Raw genomic sequence first — 25,433 nt, 5'->3', positions numbered from 1 at the left:
AGTGAGGTGTGGACTCCAGAGCCTCCAGAGACTGACAGTAGTGAGGCAGAGGAACAGGAGGAGCCTGTTCTTGAGGCACGCATGAGAAGAGCTGCCAGAAGGCAAGAGCAGCTCAAGCAGAGAGGACAACTCGGGAGTAGGGCCAAGAGATGATTGGCCTCTCCCATAAGGCTTAAAACAGACCAGCAACAGCGTTTGGGCTTTGCCGGAAAACAATGTTGTAGCTGCATCTTCTGCTTTGTCCTCTGCTTCGTGTATGTCTTTGTTTTTGTGGCTTCCTTTGCCAGGAAGGGCCTTTGGCAGTTTGCCTAATTGGACTAAGGTTTGTGAGATAACTGAGGAATTTGTGTTGGGAGGCATTTGAGTTGAAGGACGCTGGGAATGAAGTAATTCCCAGCTGTTTGAATAAAGTTTGTTTTTCCACAGACTAGGTTTATTACTACCTACTTGGGACTGGGTCACAACACTGAAGTCCAAACAACAATACAATTAAATTAAAAGGAATATATATATGTGTGTGTGTGTGTGTGTGTGTGTGTGTGTGTGTGTGTACACCAGCAGCAAAAATTGCATTTGTATTCCGAGTGCACGATTGAATAAGAATATCCTTCTCACCCAGGAATAATTTATTTATCCTTTGTGGTTGCCTATAATTAGAATCATGGTAATTCTATTTAATTTCTTTTTCAAAATTAATACCAAGAGACAGTTTGGTCTAGTGGTTAAGGCACCAAGCTAAAAACCAGGAAACTGTGAATTCTACTCTTGCCTACAAGCCGACTGGTCAATTCCTGTTGCAACCAATAGACCAACACTCCATTAATCTGAAAAAAGCAGACCCTGCACTTCCCCAAAAAACCTAGGATGAATGTTCTCCAATTCATTAAAGAATTATGCCAACAATCCAATTGTTTTTTTTTATATTACATATCAATATGTTCATTTTTTATTATTTTTATTTGTATCGAATATATTTCCTCCAACATGAAAGCAACTTACAGCATTACAATATGGCGAGATGGGCGGGAAAGAAATTTAATAAAAAAACTATTTCCCTGAAAATAAGACCTATCCCGAAAATAAGACCTAGCATGTTTTACACATACACCTAATATAAACCCTGTCCCCAAAATAAGCCCTACTTAAGCACCTGTGCAGCCAGTTGCCTGCCCACTCCATCTGGTTGCCCGCTGACATGAAGTGAGGCAAGGCAGGGGGTTGGTGTGGTGGAGCTTCCCCACATGCCCTGCATCAGCTTACGTCAGGGCCCCCGCAACCAGGCTATCCATGCCCCAACAACTGCCTCGTGGTGGTGGCAGCATCAGTGCCCATGAGAGCAGGAGCCCACATGGCCACTGACCATTTCCTCGCAGCTGCAACAGAGCAGGAGACCAAGTAGCAAGGCAGGTGCCGCAGCCACAAGACGAGGAAGGTGTCAGCGCATGGGTGGCCTGGCTGTGTGGGCCTTGAGTTTAAGTCAGTGCAAGGTGTGTGGGGAAACTCCACCCTCCCTGCCTCGCAGGGGTGGGATTGGCACGCCGCGTGGCCTCCTGCCCCACCATAAGCAACAGAAGAAGTGGGCCTCCCGTATATGAGGAAAAAAATAAGACATCCCTGAAAATAAGCCCTAGTGCTTATTTCGGAGCCCAAAAGAAAATAAGACCCAGTCTTATTTTCAGGGAAACACAAGTAAATAAAATAAACATTAAGCAAAATTTTTAAAAAAGTAGATTATCCTTGTTTTCTTCTACATGATATTGTACCTTGATTTAAAATTCTGAGTCTAAGACATAAATAGAACATAATAACAGAGTTGGAAGCAGCACTGGGCACACCCCTTTGGTTTCCTACAATAAAGTGTGTGTGTGTGTGTGTGTGTGTGTGTGTGTGTGTGTGTGTGTGTAAATTAAATAATAAATTAAAAGGGATATAACCATGTTGATGCCAGAATCGCATACATCAATTTATGTCCATTTGGGTTTACTAATGCTCACTATTAATTAGGATCAGCAACAGATTTCAGAAACTTTTTCAGAGACATCAGAGATAACCAACCAACCTGTCCTAGGGAAGCATTTGCATGAATTTTTAAACCCAGAATTTTTTTTCCTTTCGCTATACAGATGTATGTGCCCCTTGTTTTTGACAATGTACATTCAATTTAAATATCATATAACTTTAATAAGATCTTACAACCACTACCATGTTGTCTTAATGCAGAATTTTTTTTATTTATAAGTAAATAATATAAAAATGAAAATAAGCTAATTAAATACTGCTCTAATTATTCCTACTAACAAGATTAGCAAAACACACTTGGCCAATAAAGAATTTTAAATTCTAAACAGTAATTCTTCTTACATCCAGAGCTGAACATCTGATAAGTTGCTTCCTTACCTAATCAAACTATGAAGTCAGGATTTGAAAATGTCCTGCCTTTTCCAATCTATCCATCCTAACAGAGTCTGAATTTAAATGAACCAGAAATTCTGCGCCTCACCTTCTAAGTTAGTTTAGCTCCGTGATGGCAAATCTATGGCACGCGTGCCCACAATGGCACACGGAACCATGTCGCCTGGCACGCACGGCGTCACCCATTCCTCTTCCAAGTTTCTGGCACGCATGTGCACGCAACTATCAGCTGGCCTTTGTGCAGCAGTGCCAGAAACCAGGAGAGATGGTTTTCTGGCAGGAGAATACGCAGTGGCCACCTGATCAGCGCATGCACATCCATGGCAGTAACCGGAAGAATTGCTGGTTGGCGCGCATGTGCGCACCGGAAACCAGAAGTACCTTATCTGGTGTGCGCATGCCCCCTAGGCAGCTCCTCTTCCTGGTCGCGGCCCTGAGGAGTGCACACGCACACTCACTCAGTGCCAAAAAGTATCACTATCACTGGTTTAGCTCAGGGGTCTCCAACCTTGGGAACTTTAAGACTTGTGGACGTCAACTCCCAGAATCCCTAGCCAGCAAAGCTGGCTGAGGAATTCTGGGAGTTGAAGTCCACAAGTCTTAAAGTTGCCAAGGTTGGAGGCCCCTGGTTTAGCTGGTTTCATCGATGTTAGGACAGCATTTAAAAGCATGTTGCTTATAAGCAATGAAATGGATTATTACATTTAAGTATTATCACCATAAATCCTGATAATGTAAATAACCAACTTGAAGAAATATGTCACCTTTCTCCTTTTCCTTTATTATTTTCTTACTGTACAGCCATACTGAAGGAGCCAGGTTCTCAGGTCAAATTAACTTGCACTATAACTTCTAAGCAATTTTGCAACTGGAAATAAAAATTAAAAATTCTCTATAAGAGTTACTGGAGTTTCTAGAATAAATTTCTTAAATATTAATCCAACAAAGTAATAACTCGGTGTCTGCTACTCTATGACCGAGAAAGTGAACTTACTAAGCTATGTGTAAGGTTAACATTGCCACTATTGAACACGATTTTTCCAGAAAACCATTACTAAAGCAGTAAGAAAATGTGTCTAAGCTGCAAAGGAAAACTTTAAAACCCACTCAGCAAGTGTGGAAGAGTGGAAGCGTGGAACCTACTTCCAGCGGAAGTAGTGGGTCAGTCATCAGTAACCAAGTTATGGGATAAGCACATGTCCATCATCTCACAATTTTTAAAAAAAACAAAAAAGAACTCAAAAGGCTGACTAGATGGACCACTAGATCTTTCTCTGCAGTCAATTTTTGAGGTTTCTATGTTTCTGTTTACTTTACATCTGCTAGTCACTTTGTTACTATGTCATGAATATGCCAAATGGCCTAGTTAAATTCTGCGTATTCCTAAACGCAAGCCAGAGGCATTGTAACTAAAACCAAGCCAGGAGCATGTTAATCATCATTATTAGCTTTCATTTCAGGTTTAAAGATCACGTAATTGAGATGCAATTACTGCTACTAATAAAAACCTTCACTTTATTAGTTTGTAGATTTTTATTTAAAAAAAATAGTAACCCATTTCTTGCCGGTACTTGAATTCCAGCTGCCAGTCCAAAAATCTTTCGCCTTTTCTTAATTAGATATAACAGCATAATAGATTTAGGTATCAGCACAGAGGCCTTCGAAGGACATAGCACACAAGCAAAGAATGTGGGGGGACATAACAATTTCTCAGTACAAGTAGTCCTCGATTTATGACACAACTGGAGCTAGAATGTCTATTAGTAGAATTTAGAATAGAATAGAATTCTTTATTGGCCAAATGTGATTGGACACACAAGGAATTTGTCTTGGAGCATAAGCTCTCAGTGTACATAAAAGAAATAGAATAGAATAGAATAGAATAGAATAGAATAGAATAGAATAGAATAGAATAGAATAGAATAGAATAGAATAGAATAGAATAGAATAGAATTTTTTATTGGCCAAGTGTGATTGGACACACAAGGAATTTGTCTTGGAGCATAGGCTCTCAGTGTACATAAAAGAAATAGAACAGAACAGAACAGAACAGAACAGAACAGAACAGAATAGAGTAGAATAGAATAGAATGTACTTTTTTATTTTTATTTTTATTTTATTTGTCACAACAGGGTATATAAGCATGAGCATGGAATAACTATACTATATATAAGCATTAGAATAGAATAGAATAGAATAGAATAGAATAGAATAGAATAGAATAGAATAGAATAGAATAGAATAGAATAGAATAGAATAGAATAGAATTTTATTGGCCAAGTGTGATTGGACACACAAGGAATTTGTCTTGGTGCATATGCTCTCAGTGTACATAAAAGAAAAGATACGTTCATCAAGGTACAACATTTACAACACTTAAATTAAATTTAAATTAGTAGATTAGTAGATTAGTAAATTAGTAGAATTTAGAATAGAATAGAATTCTTTATTGGCCAAGTGTGATTGGACACACAAGGAATTTGTCTTGGAGCATAAGCTCTCAGTGTACATAAAAGAAATAGAATAGAATAGAATAGAATAGAATAGAATAGAATAGAATAGAATAGAATAGAATAGAATAGAATACTTTTTTATTTTTTTATTTGTCACAACAGTGTGTATAAGCATTCGCATGGAATAACTATACTATATATAAGAATAGAATAGAATAGAATAGAATAGAATAGAATAGAATAGAATAGAATAGAATAGAATAGAATAGAATAGAATAGAATAGAATAGAATTTTTTATTGGCCAAGTGTGATTGGACACACAAGGAATTTGTCTTGGTTCGTATATGCTCTCAGCGTACATAAAAGAAAAGATATGTTCATCAAGAATCATAAGGTACAACACTTAATGATAGTCATCGGGGACAAAAGCAATCAGGAACAATCAATTACAATATAAATCATAAGGATACAAACAACAAAGTTACAGTCATGCAGTCATAAGCGGAAGGAGACGGGTGATGGGAACGATGAGAAGATTAATAGTAGTGCAGATTTAGTAACTAGTTTGACAGTGTGGAGGGAATTATTTGTTTAGCAGACTGATGGCGTTCTGGAAGAAACTGTTCTTATGTCTAGTTGTTGTGGTGTGCGGTGCTCTGTAGCGTCGTTTTGAGGGTAGGAATTGAAACAGTCTATGTCCAGGATGTGAGGGATTAGAAGTCACTGCAGTCATAAGTCAAGTCAGACCCAATTTTATGACAATCTTTATGGCAGTTGTTAAGCAGATTGCCACAGCTGTTAAGCGAACCAAGCCGTCATTAAGCTAACCCAGTTTCTCCCATCAGCATCTTTTGCCAGTAATCGGCAATTGCAATCACGGACTGAAGGAAGCTGCAGCAGTCATAAATGCGAACCAGATGCTAAGCACCTGAACCGCGATCACATGACCGTGGGAGTGGTCACAAGTGCAGGTCATAAGGCCATTGTAAATTTGAACCATCGTTAAACGAATACAGGTAGTCCTCGATTTACGACCGCAATTGAGCCCCAAAATTTCTGTTGCTGAGTGAAAGCAGTTGTCAAGTGAATTTTGCCCCATTTCACATCATCCTTTGCCAGACTTGTTAAGTGAATCACAACAGTTGTTAAGTTAGTAGCACAGTTGTTAAGTGAATCTGGCTTCCCCGTTGACTTTGGTTGAAAGAAGGTCGCAAAAGGAGATCGCATGACACTGCAACGGTCATAAATATGAGTCGGTTGTGAAGTGTCTGAATTTTGATCAAGTGACCATGGGGATGCTGCAACGGTTGTAAGTGTGAAAAATGGTCGTAAGTCTCTTTTGTCAGTGCCGTTGTAACTTTGAACGGTCACTAAATGGACTGCTGTAAATCAAGGACTACCTGTAGCAATACCTTGCCAATGCTGAGTTATTAGTGGAAGATGGACAAAAGTTCCTAGGGATATAGTCTTCCCACAAGAGAACAATTGATTATAATATCAGGATGAAGATTTTTACCTTACTTTTTATTGGGTCACAAGAGACCAGCTGCCCTTGCAAGAGACAGTAAGGGCCGGATAGCTCAGGCTGGTAAGGCCTGTTATTAAGAACACAAAGCCTGCAATTACTGCAGGTTCAAGCCCGGCCCAAGGTTGACTCAGCCTTCCATCCTTTAGAAGGTAGGTAAAATGAGGACCCAGATTGTTGGGGGGGCAATAAGTTGACTTTGTAAAAATATACAAATAGAATGAAGACTTTTTATTGGGTCACAAAGGACCAGCTGCCCTTGCAAGAGACAGTAAGGTAATGGCTACCATCCCAACTCTGATCTATTTAGGAAATGCCTATCAATTATGGGAAAATGTGTAAATGCTTTCTACTTCTTTCTCCCAGGAGATTTCCAATACTTTTAATGGGGTCATTGTAAATTGTGCAAGTCAGAAAAGGAGAAAACTGTAAGCCACAGAATTGGCAAAGCATTCTAAATATCCTTCACCTGTACAGCTGGATGTTTCTGAACAATTTATTTAAATCTTATACCTTACATGCATATATTGTTGCTTTCAATTTACTACTTTCCCACGCCATAAATATATGCAAGTGCAAGTATAAAGTTGGTTAAAAGTGGGGGGGGGGAGAAATGATAGAAGTTTATTCATCTTCAAGATGCACACTCAGTGAAAAAAAATGTGTTCAAATGATTTCTATTTTGTCTTTTAAAATTAAATTAAAAAGACAAGGTAGCCCTGCATTTTAACAATTGCTCTGCAGTTCCTATGGCAGTAGCAAGTTGACAACCAAAAACAGCAGTGGAACACCACAAGGTCAATTAAAAACTAATTGAGCAAAGCAAAATTAGTTCTACATTAAAACTTTAAGAAAGTATAATTGCCTACATATCTACATACTCATCATGATATCTTATGACCTTTCAGGGCAAGCAAAGTACAAAAAAGCAATCGCAAACAGAACACCAAAAAGATATTAGATGGGAGGGGGGGGAAAGGAAATATAGTTTACAGTATCATTCGCCGTGTCTACAGTTCCTAAGCTTGGTTCTGCCACTTCCACCCACTGCTTTATAACAGGGGTCTCCAACCTTGGCAACTTTACGACTTGTGGACTTCAACTCCCAGAATTCCTCAGCCAGCGCAAATGCGCTGGCTGGGGAATTCTGGGAGTTGAAGTCCACAAGTCGTAAAGTTGCCAAGGCTGGAGACCCTGGCTTTATAATCTGCTTTTTCTTCAACTCAACTTCTCATCTCCCTTTTTTTGAGGTGCTCATAAACTCCATCCGAAAGCAATTTTTGTAGTCTTCCTCTTCCACTTGAAATTCAATTCTTTCCTTTGAATCTTCTTTAATAATTTATAATTAATAATTTATTTTGCAATTAGATGCTCCTCTAGGATCAATGTACTTCTTTTGTAGCGGTCACCACATTTCCATACAATCCACATTCGTCCAGCACTTAGTCATTCTTGACCCTGCCTAATATTCTTTTACTACACGCATAAAAGAAACCCATTTCCATTCAGCTTATTTTTATGTTTTACCCAACTCTCATGGAACACATTGGACAGAAAGGTGTCTCAGTCCTCAACTTACAGCAGTTCATTTAGTGACCGTTCGAAGTTACGACGGCACAGAAAAAAGTGTTTTCACACTTACGACCATTGCAGCATCTCCATGGTCATGTGATTTACGTTCAGAGGCTTGACATCTGTTTCACATTTATGACGGCTGCAGTGTCCCACATGTGATCATGTGTTTTACTTTTGGGACCTTCTGACAAGCAAAGTCAATGGGGAAGCCAGATTCACTTAACGACGGTGTTATTAACAACTGCAGTGATTCACTTAACGAATGTGGCAACAAAAAGTAGTAACGGGGGACAAAACTCAATGTCTCACTTAGAAAACATAAATGTTGGGCTCAATTATGGTCGTAAGTCATGGACTACCTGAACTTCTTTCAATATTCAACAGGCCCAAAACGGCCCTGTTTTTTGCAAAAACGGGATGTGCAGAAGGTTTAGGAGGCCTGCAGAGTGCTCCTGGGGGCTCGGGAGGGCAAAAATGGGCCCATTTATGGCCTCCCAAACCCCCCACGCATCACGTTTTTGCCCTCCCAGCCTCCAGGAGCACTCTGCGGGTGGGGTTTTGGGAGGCCCAAAATGGCTGTATTCGGTATATAAGACACACCAACATTTCCATCTTCTTTTGAGGGGGGGGGGAGTGCGTCTTATACTCCAAAAAGTACAGTAATTTTGATTACCTTTGAAATAATTTCTTTTTAAACAAATGAAACTATGAAACTAAAGATAAATGAATTGAGTTTTGATAAACCAAACTGCAGGAGATTAGGACCCATTACCTCATTGAGAAGGTATGAGCAGCCTGAAAATAGTATTTATTTTGATCACATTAATTCGACCAATACATGCTATATATATATATATATATATTGTTTTACTGCATAAAAGCAGAAGCTGATGCACAAAAATAGGAGAGAAGAGAACCAAAAAGTAGCAATGCTTGTAATCATACCGTGCTTCCCCAAAAATAAGACCCTGTCTTATATTTTTGTGAACCCTGAAATAAGCACTTGGCCTTACTGTCATGCACTCAAAAGCCCGATTGGGCTTATTATCAGGGGATGTCTTATTTGGGGGGAAACAGGGTAAATATATGTTAAAGTGCACTCGGAGACTCCAGTTAGTCCAGAATGTAGCTGCGCGGGTGATCGAGGGAGCTCCTCGTTGCTCCCGGGTAACACCGCTCCTGCGCAGTCTGCACTGGCTACCTGTGGTCTTTCGGATGCGCTTCAAGGTTTTGGTTACCACCTTTAAAGCGCTCCATGGCTTAGGGCCCGGGTACTTACGGGACCGCCTGCTGTTACCTTATGCCTCCCATCGACCCGTACGCTCTCACAGAGAGGGTCTCCTCAGGGTGCCGTCCGCCAAGCAATGCCGGCTGGCGGCCCCCAGGGGAAGGGCCTTCTCTGTTGGAGCACCTACTCTCTGGAACGACCTTCCCCCAGGTTTGCGCTAAATATCTGACCTTCGGACCTTTCGCCGGGAATTAAAAACTCACTTATTTATTCAAGCGGGACTGGACTGATTTTTTAAATTTTTAAATTTTAAATTTTTTAATTTTTTAATCCTTTGTAATTTTATATGGGGTATTTTAGGTTAGGTCAATCTGACGGTTTTAATTCGGCCACTATTGAATAGGTATTTTAAATTGATATTTTAACTTTGTATATTTATTGTTTTTATCTTTGGCTGTACACCGCCCTGAGTCGTTCGGGAGAAGGGCGGTATAAAAATTTAAATAAATAAATAAATAAACAAATTATAAAGACAACAAAATTGCAGAGAAAGCATTGTTTCTATTTGGAATACAATTCAAGTCCATCTCTTTTTAAACATGTAATATAATTGAATATAATATTGTTTTTCAAGGTGGTTGTATTCTTAACTATTCTTAAAAAAAACCTTTCTCTTTCAAAAAGGGTAACGGATTTTTAGGGATACTATTTCATGCCAAATATATTCCCTATACTGACCTCCATTTTGCTCAATTTCTAGCCTTAATCGAAGTATTACTCAGCTTGTCTACCTCAGAGGAAATCCTCCAGGCAACTACAGGTAATCATCGACTTACAACCACAACTGAACCCAAAATTTTTGCTGTTAAGTGAGACATTTGTTAAGTGAGTTTTGCCCCATTTTATGACCTTCTTTGCCTCAGTCATTAAACGAATCACTGCAGTTTATATGCAGTTGTTCAGTGAATCTGATTTCCCCATTGACTTTGCTGTTCAGACGGTCGCAAAAGGGGACACGTCAGTGGTGGATTTCAAAAAATCTTACTACCGGTTCTATGGGCATGGCTTGGTGGGCGTGGCAGGGGAAGGATGCTGTAAAATCTCCATTCCCATCCCACTCCAGGGGAAGGTTACTGCAAAATCCCCATTTCCTCCCGATCAGCTGGGACTTGGGAGGCAGAAAATAGATGGGGATGGAGCCAGTCAGAATTTTTACTACCAGTTCTCCAAACTACTCAAAATTTCCATTACTGGTTTTCCAGAACTGGTCAGAACCTGCTGAAACCCACCTCTGGATCATGTATCCTTGAGACACAGCAGTTGGGTAAGGTTGCAATACTATATTCTAACCACCACCACTAATATGGATAGCAGATAAAATTTCATTACATTCACCCAAGATAAAAATCTGCAAATCTTCAAATAAATAAGAACATTTCCTTGGGTCCTGACATGGAGACATGTCAGTTGCCCCTCATATTAGTGTCCCGGGGGTCAACGATGTTCTCCTTCCAGGAGCCCAGTAGTTAAAGTGCAGTATTGCAAGCTAACTCTGTCCACAGCCTGGAGTTCAATCCTGATCAGCTCAAGGTTGACTCATCTTCCACCCTTCTGATGTTGATAAAATGAGGACCCAGATTGTTGAGGACAATATGCTGACATTTGTAAACCGCTCATAGAAGCCTATAAAGCGCCATGGGGCGGTATACAGGTAGTCCTCAACTCATAACAGTTCGTTTAGTGACCGTTCAAAGTTAAAACGGCACTGTAAAGTGACTTATGACTATGTTTCACAGTTACAACCTTTGCAGCATCCCCATGATCATCTGATCAAAATTCAGAGGCTTGGCAATATTTATGACCATTGCTGTGTCTCAAGATCATGTAATAAACTTTTGCGATCTTCTGACAAGCAAAGTCAATGGGGAAGTCAAGATTCACTTAACAACCAGGTTACCAACTTTATCAATTGCAGTGATTCACTTAACAACTGTGGCAATAAACGTCGTAAAATGGGACAAAACTCACTTAACAAATGATGCATTTAACAACAGAAAATTTGGGCTCAATTGTGGTCATAAGTCAAGGATTACCTGTCTAAGTGCTGTTGCTATTTCAGAAGCCTTGGAACATGGAGCATTTGATTTCATTTCCCCAAATCAAACCTATCAAGCAAGGCTAGAATTCAGTTCTACTGAATACTAAACATTCTAACCAGATGAATAAGCATGAGAGGAGAACACAAAAAGACCGCATACCACATCAATTTTACACTACTCACTATCGCTATGCACATCAACATGAAACTGACCCCAATTCACACAGTATGGTAGGAAGATACATAAAAAGCCTGGATTGTGAACAAGCCTATGTACAGTTTACACAGATCTGTGGGTTAAATCATGGATAAATATATTTTTAGAAACCAAACTTCTAAAATTTTCATTTAATGGCTGTATTCTAGGCTACGGACCTGATTAGCTCCGTTCTAAAGAACATTTAATATGAACCAAGTCAACAACTCGACAGTATTGTTCTTATACAAACCTTTTATTATTATTATTTGAATTTATATCCCGCCCTTCTCTGAAGACTCAGGGCGGCTTACACTGTGTTAAGCAATAGTCTTCATCCATTTGTATATTATATACAAAGTCAACTTTTTATTGCTCCCAACAATCTGGGTCCTCATTTTACCTACCTTATAAAGGATGGAAGGCTGAGTCAACCTTGGGCCTGGTGGGACTTGAACTTGCAGTAATTGCAAGCAGCTGTGTTAATAACAGACAGACTTAGTCCGTTGAGCCACCAGAGGCTCAAAGGGGCTGTGCAACAATGCAGATTCCAAGGGGGAAAGTGATTCAGAACACTTGTAAGCAACACATACATCACACCTGTCAGCGATTCCTTACAGAAGTGTTTGATTCAAGGAGGTGCTGACAGGCACAACATGTGTGCTCAAACATACTAAATAGGAGGCAGGAGCACTGGATAGGTTCGCCCCCTTGATTTGACCAAAATATATTTTTTAAAAGTCAGGATTAAAACACAGTAATAACAGTAACTTTTTCCCTTCAAATCTGGACTGTTACAAAGTCCTAATAATTACTAGCTGCAGTAGTAGTGATGTTAGTATTTGAACAAAAGGCCACTAGGAAAAGTCGAAAAAATACATCCCCCAAAAAAAGGAAACGGCCGGCTTCCATATTGTTGTCAAGAAACCTCCACAGAAGTGTACAAGTGGTTGCTAGGAGACAAGCGTGGCACAAACTTTTATTTTCCCTGCATTTCCGCTTCTCTCAACCATTGAATGTTTACAGGTAGTCCTTCATTTACAGCCACAATTGAGCCCAACATTTCTGTGGCTAAGTGAGCCACTTGTTTAGTGAGTTTTGCCCCATTTTACGACCTCTCTTGCCACAGTTGTTAAGTGAATCTCTGCAGCTGTTAAGTTAACAACACGGTTGTTATGTGAATCTGGCTTTCCCATTGGTTTTGCATGCCGGAAGATCACAAAAGGTGAACACGTGACCTTGGGAGACAGCAATTAGATTTCAATACTACATTCTATATCATATATGTGTGTGTGTGTGTGTGTGAAAATTAGTTTTCTATTAAATACAGTTCTTAATAAACATCGTGTTGTCTGGGTGTTTAATTTACTTGGCAATACAGATTCCATTCGTACCCTGCACCCCTTTTTTTTAATCAACCACTGGTTAAATAAAAGTTCCATGTTTGATAATAGTCTGTGTCTTCTTTCTGTTTGATTTTCAGTGTAAGTGTATCCATTTTTGCACAGTCTAAAGTAAAGGTAAAGGTTCCTCTCGCACATATGTGCTAGTCGTTGCCAACTCTAGGGGTCGGTGCTCATCTCCGTTTCAAAGCCGAAGAGCCAGCGCTGTCTGAAGACGTCTCGTGGTCATGTGGCCAGCATGACTCAACACCAAAGGTGCACGAAACGCTGTTACTTCCCACCAAAGGTGGTCCCTATTTTTTCTACTTGCATTTTTCGGTGCTTTCGAAACTGCTAGGTTGGCAGAAGCTGGGACAAGTAATGGGAGCTCACCCCGTTACACGGCAGCACTAGGATTCGAACCATTGAGCTGCTGACCTTTCGATCAACAAGCTCAACGTCCTAGCCCCTGAGCCACCGTGTCCCTTGGCATAATATATAAACTCAGAAAAAAATGATCTCCAAGCCACAAGAAATTTCTTCCTAATTAAACATTCTACATTCTTCAGAGACTGCAACCGTCATGAATGGGAGTCAGTGGCCAAGCGTCTGGATTTTGGATCACGTGACCATGCAGATGCTGCAATGGTCATCAGTGTGTAAAACAGTCATATGTCACTTTTTGCAGTAGTGTTGTAACTTTGAACAGTCACTAAATGAACTGTTGTAAGTCAAGGACTACCTGTATTTTATTGACAGCACAGTGAAGACAATACAGAAGTCAAACATACATACACAGATACATACACACACACACACACACACACACCTTTAATTGAATCATCTAGAAACCTGGAACCGCATAGCAGACAGTAACTATTTTTTTTTTATTTGCATTTATATCCCGCCCTTCTCCGAAGACTCAGGGCGGCTTACATTGTGTAAGGCAATAGTCTCATTCTATTTGTATATTTATATATAATTTCAACTTATTGCCCCCCAACAATCCGGGTCCTCATTTTACCTCCCTTATAAAGGATGGAAGGCTAAGTCAACCTTGGGCCTGGTGGGACTTGAACCTGCAGTAATTGCAGGCAGCTGTGTTAATAACAGACTGTCTTGCCAGTCTGAGCCACATTTCATTTCATTAGAAATGAAGCCAGATGCTGATCAGAAGGATTCCTTGTTGATGAAAGTTCAGTGCAAATGTGCTGATTTGTACACCAATGAGAGCCCATGTTACCATGTGGAAACAAAGGTAGCAAAAACATCAATATTTCTCCATCTATTTTTGCAGCTGCCAATAGCCAGTTTAGGAAGCTCTAGTCCCTTCAGGGTAGCTGTGAGGAACAGATGGGCTATCTGGTACATAAAGTCACTCAAAAGTCCTGCAACTCGAACTCTGAGCAGATCCAGTTGAGATACCTGGTGTCATAGTGCGATTAGGGAAACTCCTGCTAAATTCTCTGTCGTATCAGAGCTAAATTTAGCCAGCTAAATTCTCTGTCGTATCAGCTCAGCCATCCTTTTGGATTATGAAAGCAGCCAGGAGATGATCTGTGGTTAAGTCCATGCTCTAGAGTCGGTTTCCTTGGAGACAGGGTGGCATTACCGACCGTGAAGGAGGCACTTTCTGTTCAAGAAACTCACCTTTAACTCAATAGTCTTAGGAAACTAATGTCCTGTCTCCAAACTTTCCTTTTTAAGGATGGTTGTTGAAAAAGTGGTCAGTTGATTAGAACCTGGGTTATATAGACCCATTTCAGTTAGGTTTCTAACCAGGATTTAGTACAGAAACCACCTAGGACACACCTGTGGTTGGCCCATGGTAGAGCCAGGGTGGAGGTGTTACAATACAACCTTGCACTCCTTGATCTCTCAGTGGCTTTCAGCGGTGTCAATCATGGAATTTTCCTGGGCTGGGATTGGGGATCAGGGACACAATTTTACAGTGGTTTACTTTCTTCCTCTTAAAAGCCAGTTTCAGTTACTATTGGTCAGAAGAGGAGAGTTACTCCCTAGCTTGCTTCTTTGTTGGGTGCCACGAGGCTCAACTCTCTCTCTCAATAGAAACACATATTTCCTGAGCTTATTCACCAGTTTGGAGTTTGGTCTCATTAGTATATTGGTGGTACCCAAGTATACACTTCTTACAAATAGAAGTGAGAAAACAAACAAGTCTGGCTAAAACAATAGCCTCTCTAACACCTAGGAGCCGTCATGGTGCAGTGGTTAGAATGCAGTATTGCAAGCTGACTCTGCCCACTGCCAGGAGTTCAGTCCTGACTATGTCAAGGTTGACTCAGCCTTCCATCCTACTGAGGTCAGTAAAATGAGGGTCCACAATGTTTGGGGCAATAGGCTGATCTAAAGCGTTTAGAGAGGGCTGTAAAGCACTATGAAGTGGTATATAAATCTAAGTGCTATTGCTATAGGTTTCTCCTCTATTGCACTTCTCCCTAATGTTGTGGTCCACCAGCAGTCTGCGGAGCTGGCAACAGAGTCAGACAGCAATGAGGCTGAGGAAGAACATGGGCCAGTCCTGGAGGCTGGGGAAGGCCTGGATGAGGGCTCTGCATCAGAGGCAGAGGTTGGGCTAGGGCCAACGGGGAGTGATGTGCGGACTCCGGAGCCTCCAGAGGCTGACAGTAGTGAGGCAGAGGAACAGGAGGAGCCCGTTCCTAATGCACGCATGAGAAGAGCTGCCAGAAGGCAAGAGCAGCTAAAGCAAAAGGACAACTCGGGAGTAGGGCCAAGAGAGGATTGGCCCCTCCGATAAGACTTAAAAGACCAGCAACGGCATTTGGGCTCTTTGCCGGAAAACAACGTTGATAGCCGTGCTCCTTGTCTTGCTGCATTTATTTCTTGTCAGTGTCTTCTGCTTTTGAACTGATTGCTTCTACTACTACCTACTTGGGCCTGGGTCACAACACCTAATATCTTGCAAGACTTCACTTATATGTTAGTTCCAGTTACCTCTCATGACTTCACAATGAATTTCTGGTATATGTACAGCACACAAATGTGCTTCTTAAATTAAAAGTACGCAGGAAGGAAGGAAGGAGTTTCTAGATCCAAAAACGCAGGTGGAGACTGCCATCCTACAGTTGACCAAACAGAATCAGTACCTGAATGCTCAGACTTAGTTTTTCATTTGTTCAACTTTACATCTTTCTAGTTGAAAAATAAGAGAGTAGTTTGTAGTATTTTAAGTTACCATTTGAGAGAACCAAAATGCAATCTTTCAGTTTTTGCCATGGTATCTTGTTCAATTCAGGCAGAGAACAAACAAATCCCGGGTTTGTTCATTTAGCCATTTAATCAATCAACCTGTTATCAATGTAATAGTTTTTTAAAAGACTAAAGCTAATTGCAACAGTGGAATAAGCAATGCCTATCCAGATTTTTATCTGAACAGGCTAGTAAATTGCTTTTTAAGAGCACTTTTTACTGTGTAAAATAACAAAATATCCTTAACCAAATAAAGATTTATTACTCACATTAATAAAAAAGATCTTTTCAAAAAAAACTGTTTGATTTCTAATAATAATAGTTCAGGGTTTCCCAACCTGAACATGATGCAGAAAGGTGAACTTCAACTTTCACATTTCTGGGAAATGACATTGCTGGTTGCAGAAATCTGGAAAATTTTGTTTTTTCTTTCTTTCTTTCTTTAGATTCATATCATGAGCAGATAACAATTACTAAGAACGTCTATCGAGATTCTCAATCATCCAGGTCATGGCTGTTCCAAAGGTGCTTTTTCAAAAGGAAACTGGGCTTTGTTTTTTTCTTGAGGAGCTTTCGCTTCTCATCCAAGAAGTTTCTTCTGTTCTGACTGAATGGTGGAGGATGGAAGGATTTATATGCCTTGCAGTCATCTGGTCGTTAGCATTCTTTCTGAGAGTCACTGACACTGCTTGGAGATTTATCTGTGCCCTCAAAGTCACCTGAAGAGTGCAAATGTGTGTGGAACTTCCTTGGAACTGCTGAAAGGACCAAGTCATCAATAGGAGATCGATGTGTCATATTCCTCCCCCTCTGTAAGAACCGGACGACTGCAAGAAATATACACCCCTCCATCCTCCAGGTTTCAGTCAGAACTGAAGAAGCTTGTCAGATGAGAAATGAAACATCTTCAAGGACAAGCGAAGTCCAGTTGTCTTTCGAAAAAGCGCCTTTGGGACAATAATGAAGAACAGCATTTAAAAAAACAAGCAAACAACAACAAACATATAAACTGCAACCAAGGTAAAAGCAAACTCATCAGACCTCCTGAACTCCAGGCCCAGTGGACCTTACAAAATGGTGATAGGGTTGAGGATAATCTATTCCCTAGGGAGTGGGAGGGGGATGATATTCTGAATAGCAAAAACCATGAGAGAAAAGGCAAGTTTGCTGGGCCTCCCCCCAAAAAAAACGAGTTTAGAAGAGCATGTCTCTTCTGCCAGATCTACCTGGGGGACAGGTCAATATAACTGGGGAGAGACAGCCTCTCAAATTACCTGCCCCCATGTCATGGCCTTTATAGGTTAGAATCAGCCCCTTGAATTGAATCCAGACGCATACCGGCAGCCAATGTAGCTCACGGGACAGAGAAGTGACATGCACTGAGCGTGGAGCACATCTAAGTTCCTGCTCTCCTTGAGCAAAACCTGTAACCAATCTGTTTGCCTTTACTGAGGTTGAGAGTACATTATTTAGGCTGTGCGTCGTTTTAGATTGCTGCACGATCTCAGTACGTATTAGGATAATTCTAAAGAACCGCAAACATCCAGGGGAAAAAAAATGCATTAACAGATTATCTGAAGATGCTAATTCCTCCAGCACAGAAAGAGAATGAGCTTACACTCATTCCGTAAATGCACGCTATAATACAGAGAAAAAGTATGGCGCAGTGATTTGAAGCAGAGACAACTAGGTCATCAAGTCACCTTGGGAAAATAATTATCTCTCACCTTAAACTACTTTGAGAAAAACGTTGTGAAAACAGTAGTAGAGGATGAGCAAAGATCAAGTTCCCTAGAGCAGGGATCTCCAACCTTGTCAACTTTAAAACTTGTGGACTTCCAACTCCCAGAATTCCTCAGCCAGCAAAGCCGGGAGTTGAAGTCCACAAGTCTTAAAGTTGCCAAGGTTGGAGACCCCCTGCCCTAGAGGAAGCAGAGGATAAAAAAATTAAACAACTGTGACAGACCTCAGGCTGTTATATCCCTCAGACCAAGAGGGACATGCATCAAGATCTCAGACTGTTATGTCCCTGAGACTACTATCCAAGTTGCCTTGCCAGGTTAAGATGCTGTTGGACTTTGTGCCAAAATCCTAATTCCTGTCGCAGAGACCTGATACTCCAGTGTGTCTTATTTCTACTGGCTCCGAAGAGAAGACAAGGAAAAGTTCAAACACTGCTACCTTCTGGGGCAGTCATCTCCTTTCCCACTTCCAGAAGAGAAAAGGTGGAGATCTCTCAAGGTTGCGGGAGCCCTTGAGAAGCCTTGATGGGCACTGAATGGTCTCTGATTTAAGACAAGGCTGGAACCAAGAAGGGTCTCTCGCTCTCTTGCAAGAGGCAGTGACATGACAGCTTTTCTATAGCTCTGCTTCTGGAGAAAGGGAGAGCGATACCCACTATAAAATGTCCTGCCAGGACCTAAAATTGGAAGACGTGAAATTTATACACCACCACACTTGATGAATAATTACACCCTGGGGAGTTAAATAGGTCCTCGGTGGGCTTCCTCATCTTTAACCTCCAATTATGTTACAAACTAAGCACTGCCATATTCTTGCTGGCTGTTGGCATGGGAAAAGATAATGCTTGGACAACTGCCCGGGGGGGGGGGGGAGACTACAAACTGTCCCCACTTCACCTGATCATCATCCCACTACTTTTCCGCCTAAAATTAATGCTACCATCATCTTTGCCTCAGATTTATCTAAAAAGAAACAAGACAATGATATTTCATTATTAACTATGACATGAAGGTACTTTTATAGGTGAAGGTAAAGGTTCCCCACGCACATATGTGCTAGTCGTTCCCAACTCTAGGGGGTAGTGCTCATCTCCATTTCAAAGCCGAAGAGCCAGCGCTGTCCGAAGACGTCTCCGTGGTCATGTGGCCGGCATGACTCAACGCCAAAGGCGCACAGAGTGCTGCTACCTTCCCACCAAAGATAGTCCCTATTTTCCTACTTGCTTTTTTTACTTGCTTTCAAACTGCTAGGTTGGCAAAAGCTGGGACAAGTAACGGGAGCTCACTCCGTGACACGGCGGTAGGGATTCGAACCGCTGAACTGCCGATCTTTTGATCGACAAGCTCGGCGTCTTAGCCACTGAGCCAGCACGCCCCTTTTATAGAGCATTTAGTTATCTTAAGTTCAGGAATAAATATCTGGGCAACAGCATGCAGCCAAGTTTTTGTACCACTTCAGTTTCAAGTCAGATTTGATCCTGCTGTCCTCAATGAAAAGCAAGACTAAGGTTTATTCCTCTTCAGAGGCAGCCATGCATCTATTCTGCAACCTACTCGCCAACTTTCGAGTCAAGTAGTTTACGTAGCCCTGCCTCCAAATATAATTTAAAAAGTCTTTATTAAAGGATATTGAAATCTATGGAAAATCCATTCGGTGAATCAGGGTTGTTTTCTTAATGAAGACATGAAGTGAACAATAATTCCCATTCATTGGCTCTCTACGCGGAAGACAGGAAAAAAATGTTTCTAATCATGAGGTGAGGGGGGTGGGAATATGACATGGCCAGAGTATAGCCCCTTTGTTTGCAATTTCATGCCCATCCTCCTCTCAAGAGCACCAACTTCGGATCACGCACTCACAAAAAACGATGGGGGAACATTAACACAGAATCAAGAAAACACGTACAAAAATCTTGAAGTTCGGGTACCTTTAGCCCAGCATATTGGAAATGGACTACAGCCGCTCCTCTCCATATACGTAACACCTGCTTGTTTCCGGGCCTGCTGCCCTGACAAATCCAAGAGCCACATACACACAATTGTGCAGGGGTCGTGCCAGGCTCCGGCGTTACAATGATCCAATTCAGCTCTCTCCAGTAGTACTGACTCCTAGGGGAGGGCTGGGAAGTCTGCCACTTGAATGGACTCGGCGGCGGCGGCAGCAGCAGGAGGAGGAAACCCGGTGAAGTCCCTTTTCTTCACTTTGGTGCAGAGGTGTAAGCCAAAACTGAAAAGACCCCCCTCTCCTTCCCTCCCCCCCACCAGGAGCCAGCCCCTTCCTCGACGATCCGGCAGCAGCAAGGAGGAGATAGTCTTTCCGTTTCAAGAGTCTTCTCCTGCCTTCAAGGGGAGGCCACCTTTTTCCCTAGACAAGCAATCAAAAGGAAGGAGACCAACCAGCCGCAATGTGACTGCCAGTGTCTCTGATTCCTAGATTCATTGGAGAGGGGGGGGGGAAGGGGGACTGGAGGGAGGAGGAAAGGGGGAGGGTAGGCGATTAGCAACAGCCTTATTAATATGCTAATCTCACCCTTCTGTTCAATTCACTCAGCAGCCTCCTGTTTACAAAACTGACAGCAGATTCTAAAACTGACCCGGGGTTTCCTGGAGCTGCAGAAGCTGCCCCCGGAACCACTCATTTTTAAATCGGTGCCTCTGGCTCCTGACCGACTGGCAAGAAAGAAGAGAAAGAAAAAAAAAGATTGGCAAGGAAGAAAGAAAAAAAAACGATTCACTGATAGGAATGTGGAGAGGAGTCTGCAATAAACACGGGGAGACTTAACTCTCTAACTGGAGTTCGTTTAAAAAATGATTACAAAGGAATACAAACTGCATTCCTTTCTAAGCACTAGACCAGGGGTCTCCAACCTTGGCAACTTTAAGACCTGTGGACTTCAACTCCCAGAATTCCCCAGCCAGCCATCCTCTCCCAGGAATTCTGGGAGTTGTGCTAGACTATGTAGTTATTTCAAAACACTTTTAGATTTCCACAAATAAAAGAAAGTGGTGGTGTTGTTTTTTTTAATTCAACAAAATATATGCAATAAGAAAGTAACTGCATGGAAAATGGGATGACAGTTTTTTAAAAAAATATCCCATCTTTTCTTTTCTTTGAGTGCAACCATTGCTTAAAACCTATTAAAGGTAGTAAAGTCAAAACATACATGTTATTTGCATGTAGAATAAAGATTAAGATATATTTCATTTTCTTTAGGACACGCATAGGATTGCAGAATGCTAAGGCTAAATTATCTTTGTATACACAAATCGGAACTTGATTCCCAAAATTTTTGATTTATTCTTATTAAAAAGTATTCTAATAATGGAGGGATTCAAACAGCTTTCTTTTCTAGGCACTCAGAGCATTTTCTCTACAATATGTTTATTACAGAGATATAACAGTTAACCATTCTGTTTCTTGCTCAAAATATGTTGAGGCTGCTTTCCAGGTAAGTTAAAATTGCTGGTGATGCACAACAGATTGTTTCACTTAATTAAGGATCATTTATTTAGCTTCAATCAACAATGTGGTTTCAAACCAGAAGCAACCAATAGCAGCTTCTATTTAACATCGATGTATACATTCAGTTTTCCCTCTAAATTTCTCCAGTAAGCATTCAATGGCGACTGCTATTTTTCAGTTGAGTAAAAGTCAGAATAGAATAGAATAGAATAGAATAGAATAGAATAGAATAGAATAGAATAGAATAGAATAGAATTTTTTATTGGCAAAGTGTGATTGGACACACAAGGAATTTGTCTTGGTGCATATGCTCTCAGTGTACATAAAAGAAAAGATACGTTCATCAAGGTACAACATTTACAACACAAATGATGGTCAATATATCAATATAAATGGACATAAACTGGACATAAACTGTTTCAACTCCTACCCTCAAAACGACGCTATAGAGCACTGCACACCAGAACAACTAGACACAAGAACAGTTTTTTCCTGAAGGCCATCACTCTGCTAAACAAATAATTCCCTCAACACTGTCAGACTATTTGCTGAATCTGCACTACTATTAATCGTTTCATAGTTCCCATCACCAATCTCTTTCCACTTATGACTGTATGACTATAACTTGTTGCTGGCAATCCTTATGATTTATATTGATATATTGACCATCAATTGTGTTGTAAATGTTGTACCTTGATGAACGTATCTTTTCTTTTATGTACACTGAGAGCATCTGCACCAAGACAAATTCCTTGTGTGTCCAATCACACTTGGCCAATAAAATTCTATTCTATTCTATAAATCATAAGGATTGTCAGCAACAAAGTTACAATCATACAGTCATAAGTGGAAAGAGATTGGTGATGGGAACGATGAGAATCCCATCCCATCTCATTGGGCCTCTGTGGCTCAGACTGCTAAGACAGTCTGTTATTAACACAGCTGCTTGCAATTACTGCAGGTTCAAGTCCCACCAGGCCCAAGGTTGACTCAGCCTTCCATCCTTTATAAGGTAGGTAAAATGAGGACCCAGATTGTTGGGGGCAATAAGTTGACTTTGTATATAATATACAAATGGATGAAGACTATTGCTAACATAGTGTAAGCCGCCCTGAGTCTTTGGAGAAAGGTGGGATATAAATGCAAATAAAAAAAAGAAGATTAATAGTAGTGCAGATTTAGTAAATAGTTTGACAGTGTTGAAGGAATTATTTGTTTAGCAGAGTGATGGCCTATGGGAAAAAACTGTTCTTGTGTCTAGTTGTTCTAGTGTGCAGTGCTCTATAGCGTCATTTTGAGGGTAGGAGTTGAAACAGTTTATGTCCAGGATGTGAGGGATCTGTAAATATTTTCACGGCCCTCTTCTTGATTCGTGCAGTATACAGGTCCTCAATGGAAGGCAGGTTGGTAGCAATTATTTTTTCTGCAGTTCTAATCCTCTGAAGTCTGTGTTTCTTGTTGGGTTGCAGAACCAAAGCAACTGTATGCAAGACAATTCCTCTTACAACACAGATGGCCCTCAGTGGCAACCTGCTTTAGCACCTGCTTAGGACTGCCACAAACCAGCCTCAGATTAAATAAGATGTCAAGCATTTAGAGTTTCGATTTCTAAGGCTGCCCACTGTAAAACTACACCTGAAGCTTGAAAGGGGTTGGAAGGATTACCAATAAACCTAATCAGTTATAGGAATCGAAAGGGCCATGCAGGATTGGGAGAAGAAGGAACCACAATAAGTCTACTGTTACCCATTGCCTCCCACCGACCTGTGCGCTCTCTCAGAGAGGGACTCCTCAGGGTGCCGTCCGCCAAGCAATGCCGGTTGGCGGCCCCCAGGGGAAGGGCCTTCTCTGTGGGGGCTCCTACCCTCTGGAATGAACTTCCCACAGGACTTCGCCAACTTCCTGACCTTCAAACCTTTCGCCGCGAACTGAAAACATATTTGTTCATTCGTGCAAGACTGGCATAGGGTTTTAGATTTTACATAGTTTTAATTTTTAATGGGTTTTACTGTTTTTAATTTTATCTAAATTGAGCCAAATTGAATAAGTTTTAAATAGTATTTTAACTTGTATTTATATTGTCGTTCGTTTTTATCTGGCTGTAAACCGCCCTGAGTCCCTTGGGAGAAGGGCGGTATAAAAATCTAATTAAATAAATAAATAAATAAATAAATAAATAAAGCAACTAGACTTAATGGCAGATTCGCACGTTCTAATCCTGTTCCTGTGAGAAGAGCTTGATTTCTAAGGATCTTTTAAAGCAGGGGACTCCAACCTTGGCAACTTTAAGACTTGTGGACTTCAACTCCCAGAATTCCTCAGCCAGCAAAGTTGAAATCCACAAGTCTTAAAGTTGCCAAGGTTGGAGTCCCCTGCTTTAAAGGACAATAGGATTGAAGCTATAATGGGGGGGGGGGAGGATTTTGCTCCAAGATGCAGTCATAGAATATTCTACTATGGGAACATCGGGATTATGTAGTTCTTTGGATTCAAGGGGAACAAATGGCTTTGGGGACAATATCGGTCCAGATGTAGCTTCTGCTGGACAATCCTTAAGTGGAAAGTCTCGTCTCCCAGGTTCACACTGATGTTGCACAAGGAAACAACACAGCTGCTTTAAAGAGCTGCATTAAAGGGCCTCTGGTGGCTCAGACTGCTAAGACAGTCTGTTATTAACACAGCTGCTTGCAATTACTGCAGGTTCAAGTCCCACCAGGCCCAAGGTTGACTCAGCCTTCCATCCTTTATAAGGTAGGTAAAATGAGGACCCAGATTGTTGGGGGAAATAAGTTGACTTTGTATATAATATACAAATGGATGAAGGCTATTGCTTAACACAGTGTAAGCCGCCCTGAGTCTTCGGAGAAGGGCTGGATATAAATGCAAACAAAATGTAAAAAAAAGAGTTATGGATAGTGCTACATGGGCTGAATCCAAAGCACCTTCTTCCTTCAAACCAGAAGCACTGTCACCAAATATGATGAGAAAGATGGAGGCAAGGGAGAAGTAACAAAAACTAAAATCAGCTGCAGGTCAAATCTTGAGATCCCTTACTGTTTGCAAACTAAGACTCTGGTTCAATAACGCTTCTGTGATGTTAATTTCCCAGCACCGAAAAGGGCCAAGTTCCCTATGTGTTTCAGAAGCAAAGCTATTTTTATTTTGCTTCTGTTTCAATTAGACTAGCATTACCTTCTTTCCTTCTCTCTAGAAACAGTGTTTATTTCTATCAAATAATTACACTCGCAATGAGCTTCCAGAAATAGCACGGCAAAGTTTTTAATATTAAAGATTGTGGGCACTCTCACAAAATGACTCCCATAGTAGGGGAGGGGAGAGCTGCCTGTTCACTGTATTTTTGCTAATGTTGTTTTTTATGCCTTGTTAACCACCCAGAATCACAGCTGAGGGAGGGAGGGAGGGAGGGAGGGAGGGAGGGAGGGAGGGAGGGAGGAAGGAAGGAAGGAAGGAAGGAAGGAAGGAAGGAAGGAAGGAAGGAAGGAAGGAAGGAAGGAAGGAAGGAAGGAAGGAAGGAAGGAAGGAAGGAAGGAAGGAAGAAAGAAAGAAAGAAAGAAAGAAAGAAAGAAAGAAAGAAAGAAAGAAAGAAAGAAAGAAAGAAAGAAAGAAGCAATGGGAAGCCAGCTATAAAACATCAATTTGCCCGAATGATGGTGACATGATTCACAATACCCTTGTTTGCTTACTTTTGTTCAGTTTCCAGCACTGGCTGGCACACTTCCCAACGAAGCCCTAGAACAGGAGTCCCCAATCCCTGTTCATGAACTGGCACCGGGCCGCAGCATGCCAGAAACCAAGCCACCACAAAAAAGTGAAGCCCCATCCGTGGCAGCACGCAAAATCATGCTTCCTCTGGTCCATAGAAAAGCCTCTCTCCAAGGAACTGGCCCCTGGTGCCCAAAAGGTTGGGGGCCACTGCCCTAAAACACAGCCACCCCCAGGGGTGAAATGTAAAATTTGTTACTACCGGTTCTGTGGGCGTGGCTTGGTGGGGAGGTAATGTGACTGGGTGGGCGTGACCAACTTTTTTTTTTACTTTTAAAAGCATTTTTTTACAACCTCTTGGGCCGAAGAGGTTGTAGAAAAAATGCTTTTAAAAGGCTCCTCTG

At 41.2% G+C, this 25,433-nt stretch overlaps 1 protein-coding gene across 9 annotated transcripts in view; it reads right to left on the bottom strand.

The window, feature by feature from the left end:
* PTK2 (protein tyrosine kinase 2) overlaps window positions 1–25,433 on the bottom strand; it is a 305,627-nt gene that overhangs the window by 157,302 nt on the left and 122,892 nt on the right. For 2 of the 9 annotated variants that reach the window (XM_058178294.1, XM_058178299.1), the window contains exon 1: window positions 19,772–20,039. The exons of 5 other annotated variants lie outside the window; for them this stretch is intronic. In XM_058178294.1, coding sequence (XP_058034277.1) covers window positions 19,772–19,874 — 103 coding nt within the window. In that variant the 5' untranslated portion in view covers window positions 19,875–20,039. Of the gene's footprint in view, window positions 1–19,771; window positions 20,053–25,433 lie in introns of those variants that run through there. 2 more of the 9 variants (XM_058178300.1, XM_058178301.1) reach the window with 2 other exon arrangements.

Source organism: Ahaetulla prasina, chromosome 3 (genome assembly GCF_028640845.1).
Source record: "Ahaetulla prasina isolate Xishuangbanna chromosome 3, ASM2864084v1, whole genome shotgun sequence".
NCBI lineage: Eukaryota > Metazoa > Chordata > Lepidosauria > Squamata > Colubridae > Ahaetulla > Ahaetulla prasina.
The sequence above is the reverse complement of the archived record's forward strand: the minus strand, read 5'-3'. Positions and strand labels throughout refer to the sequence as shown.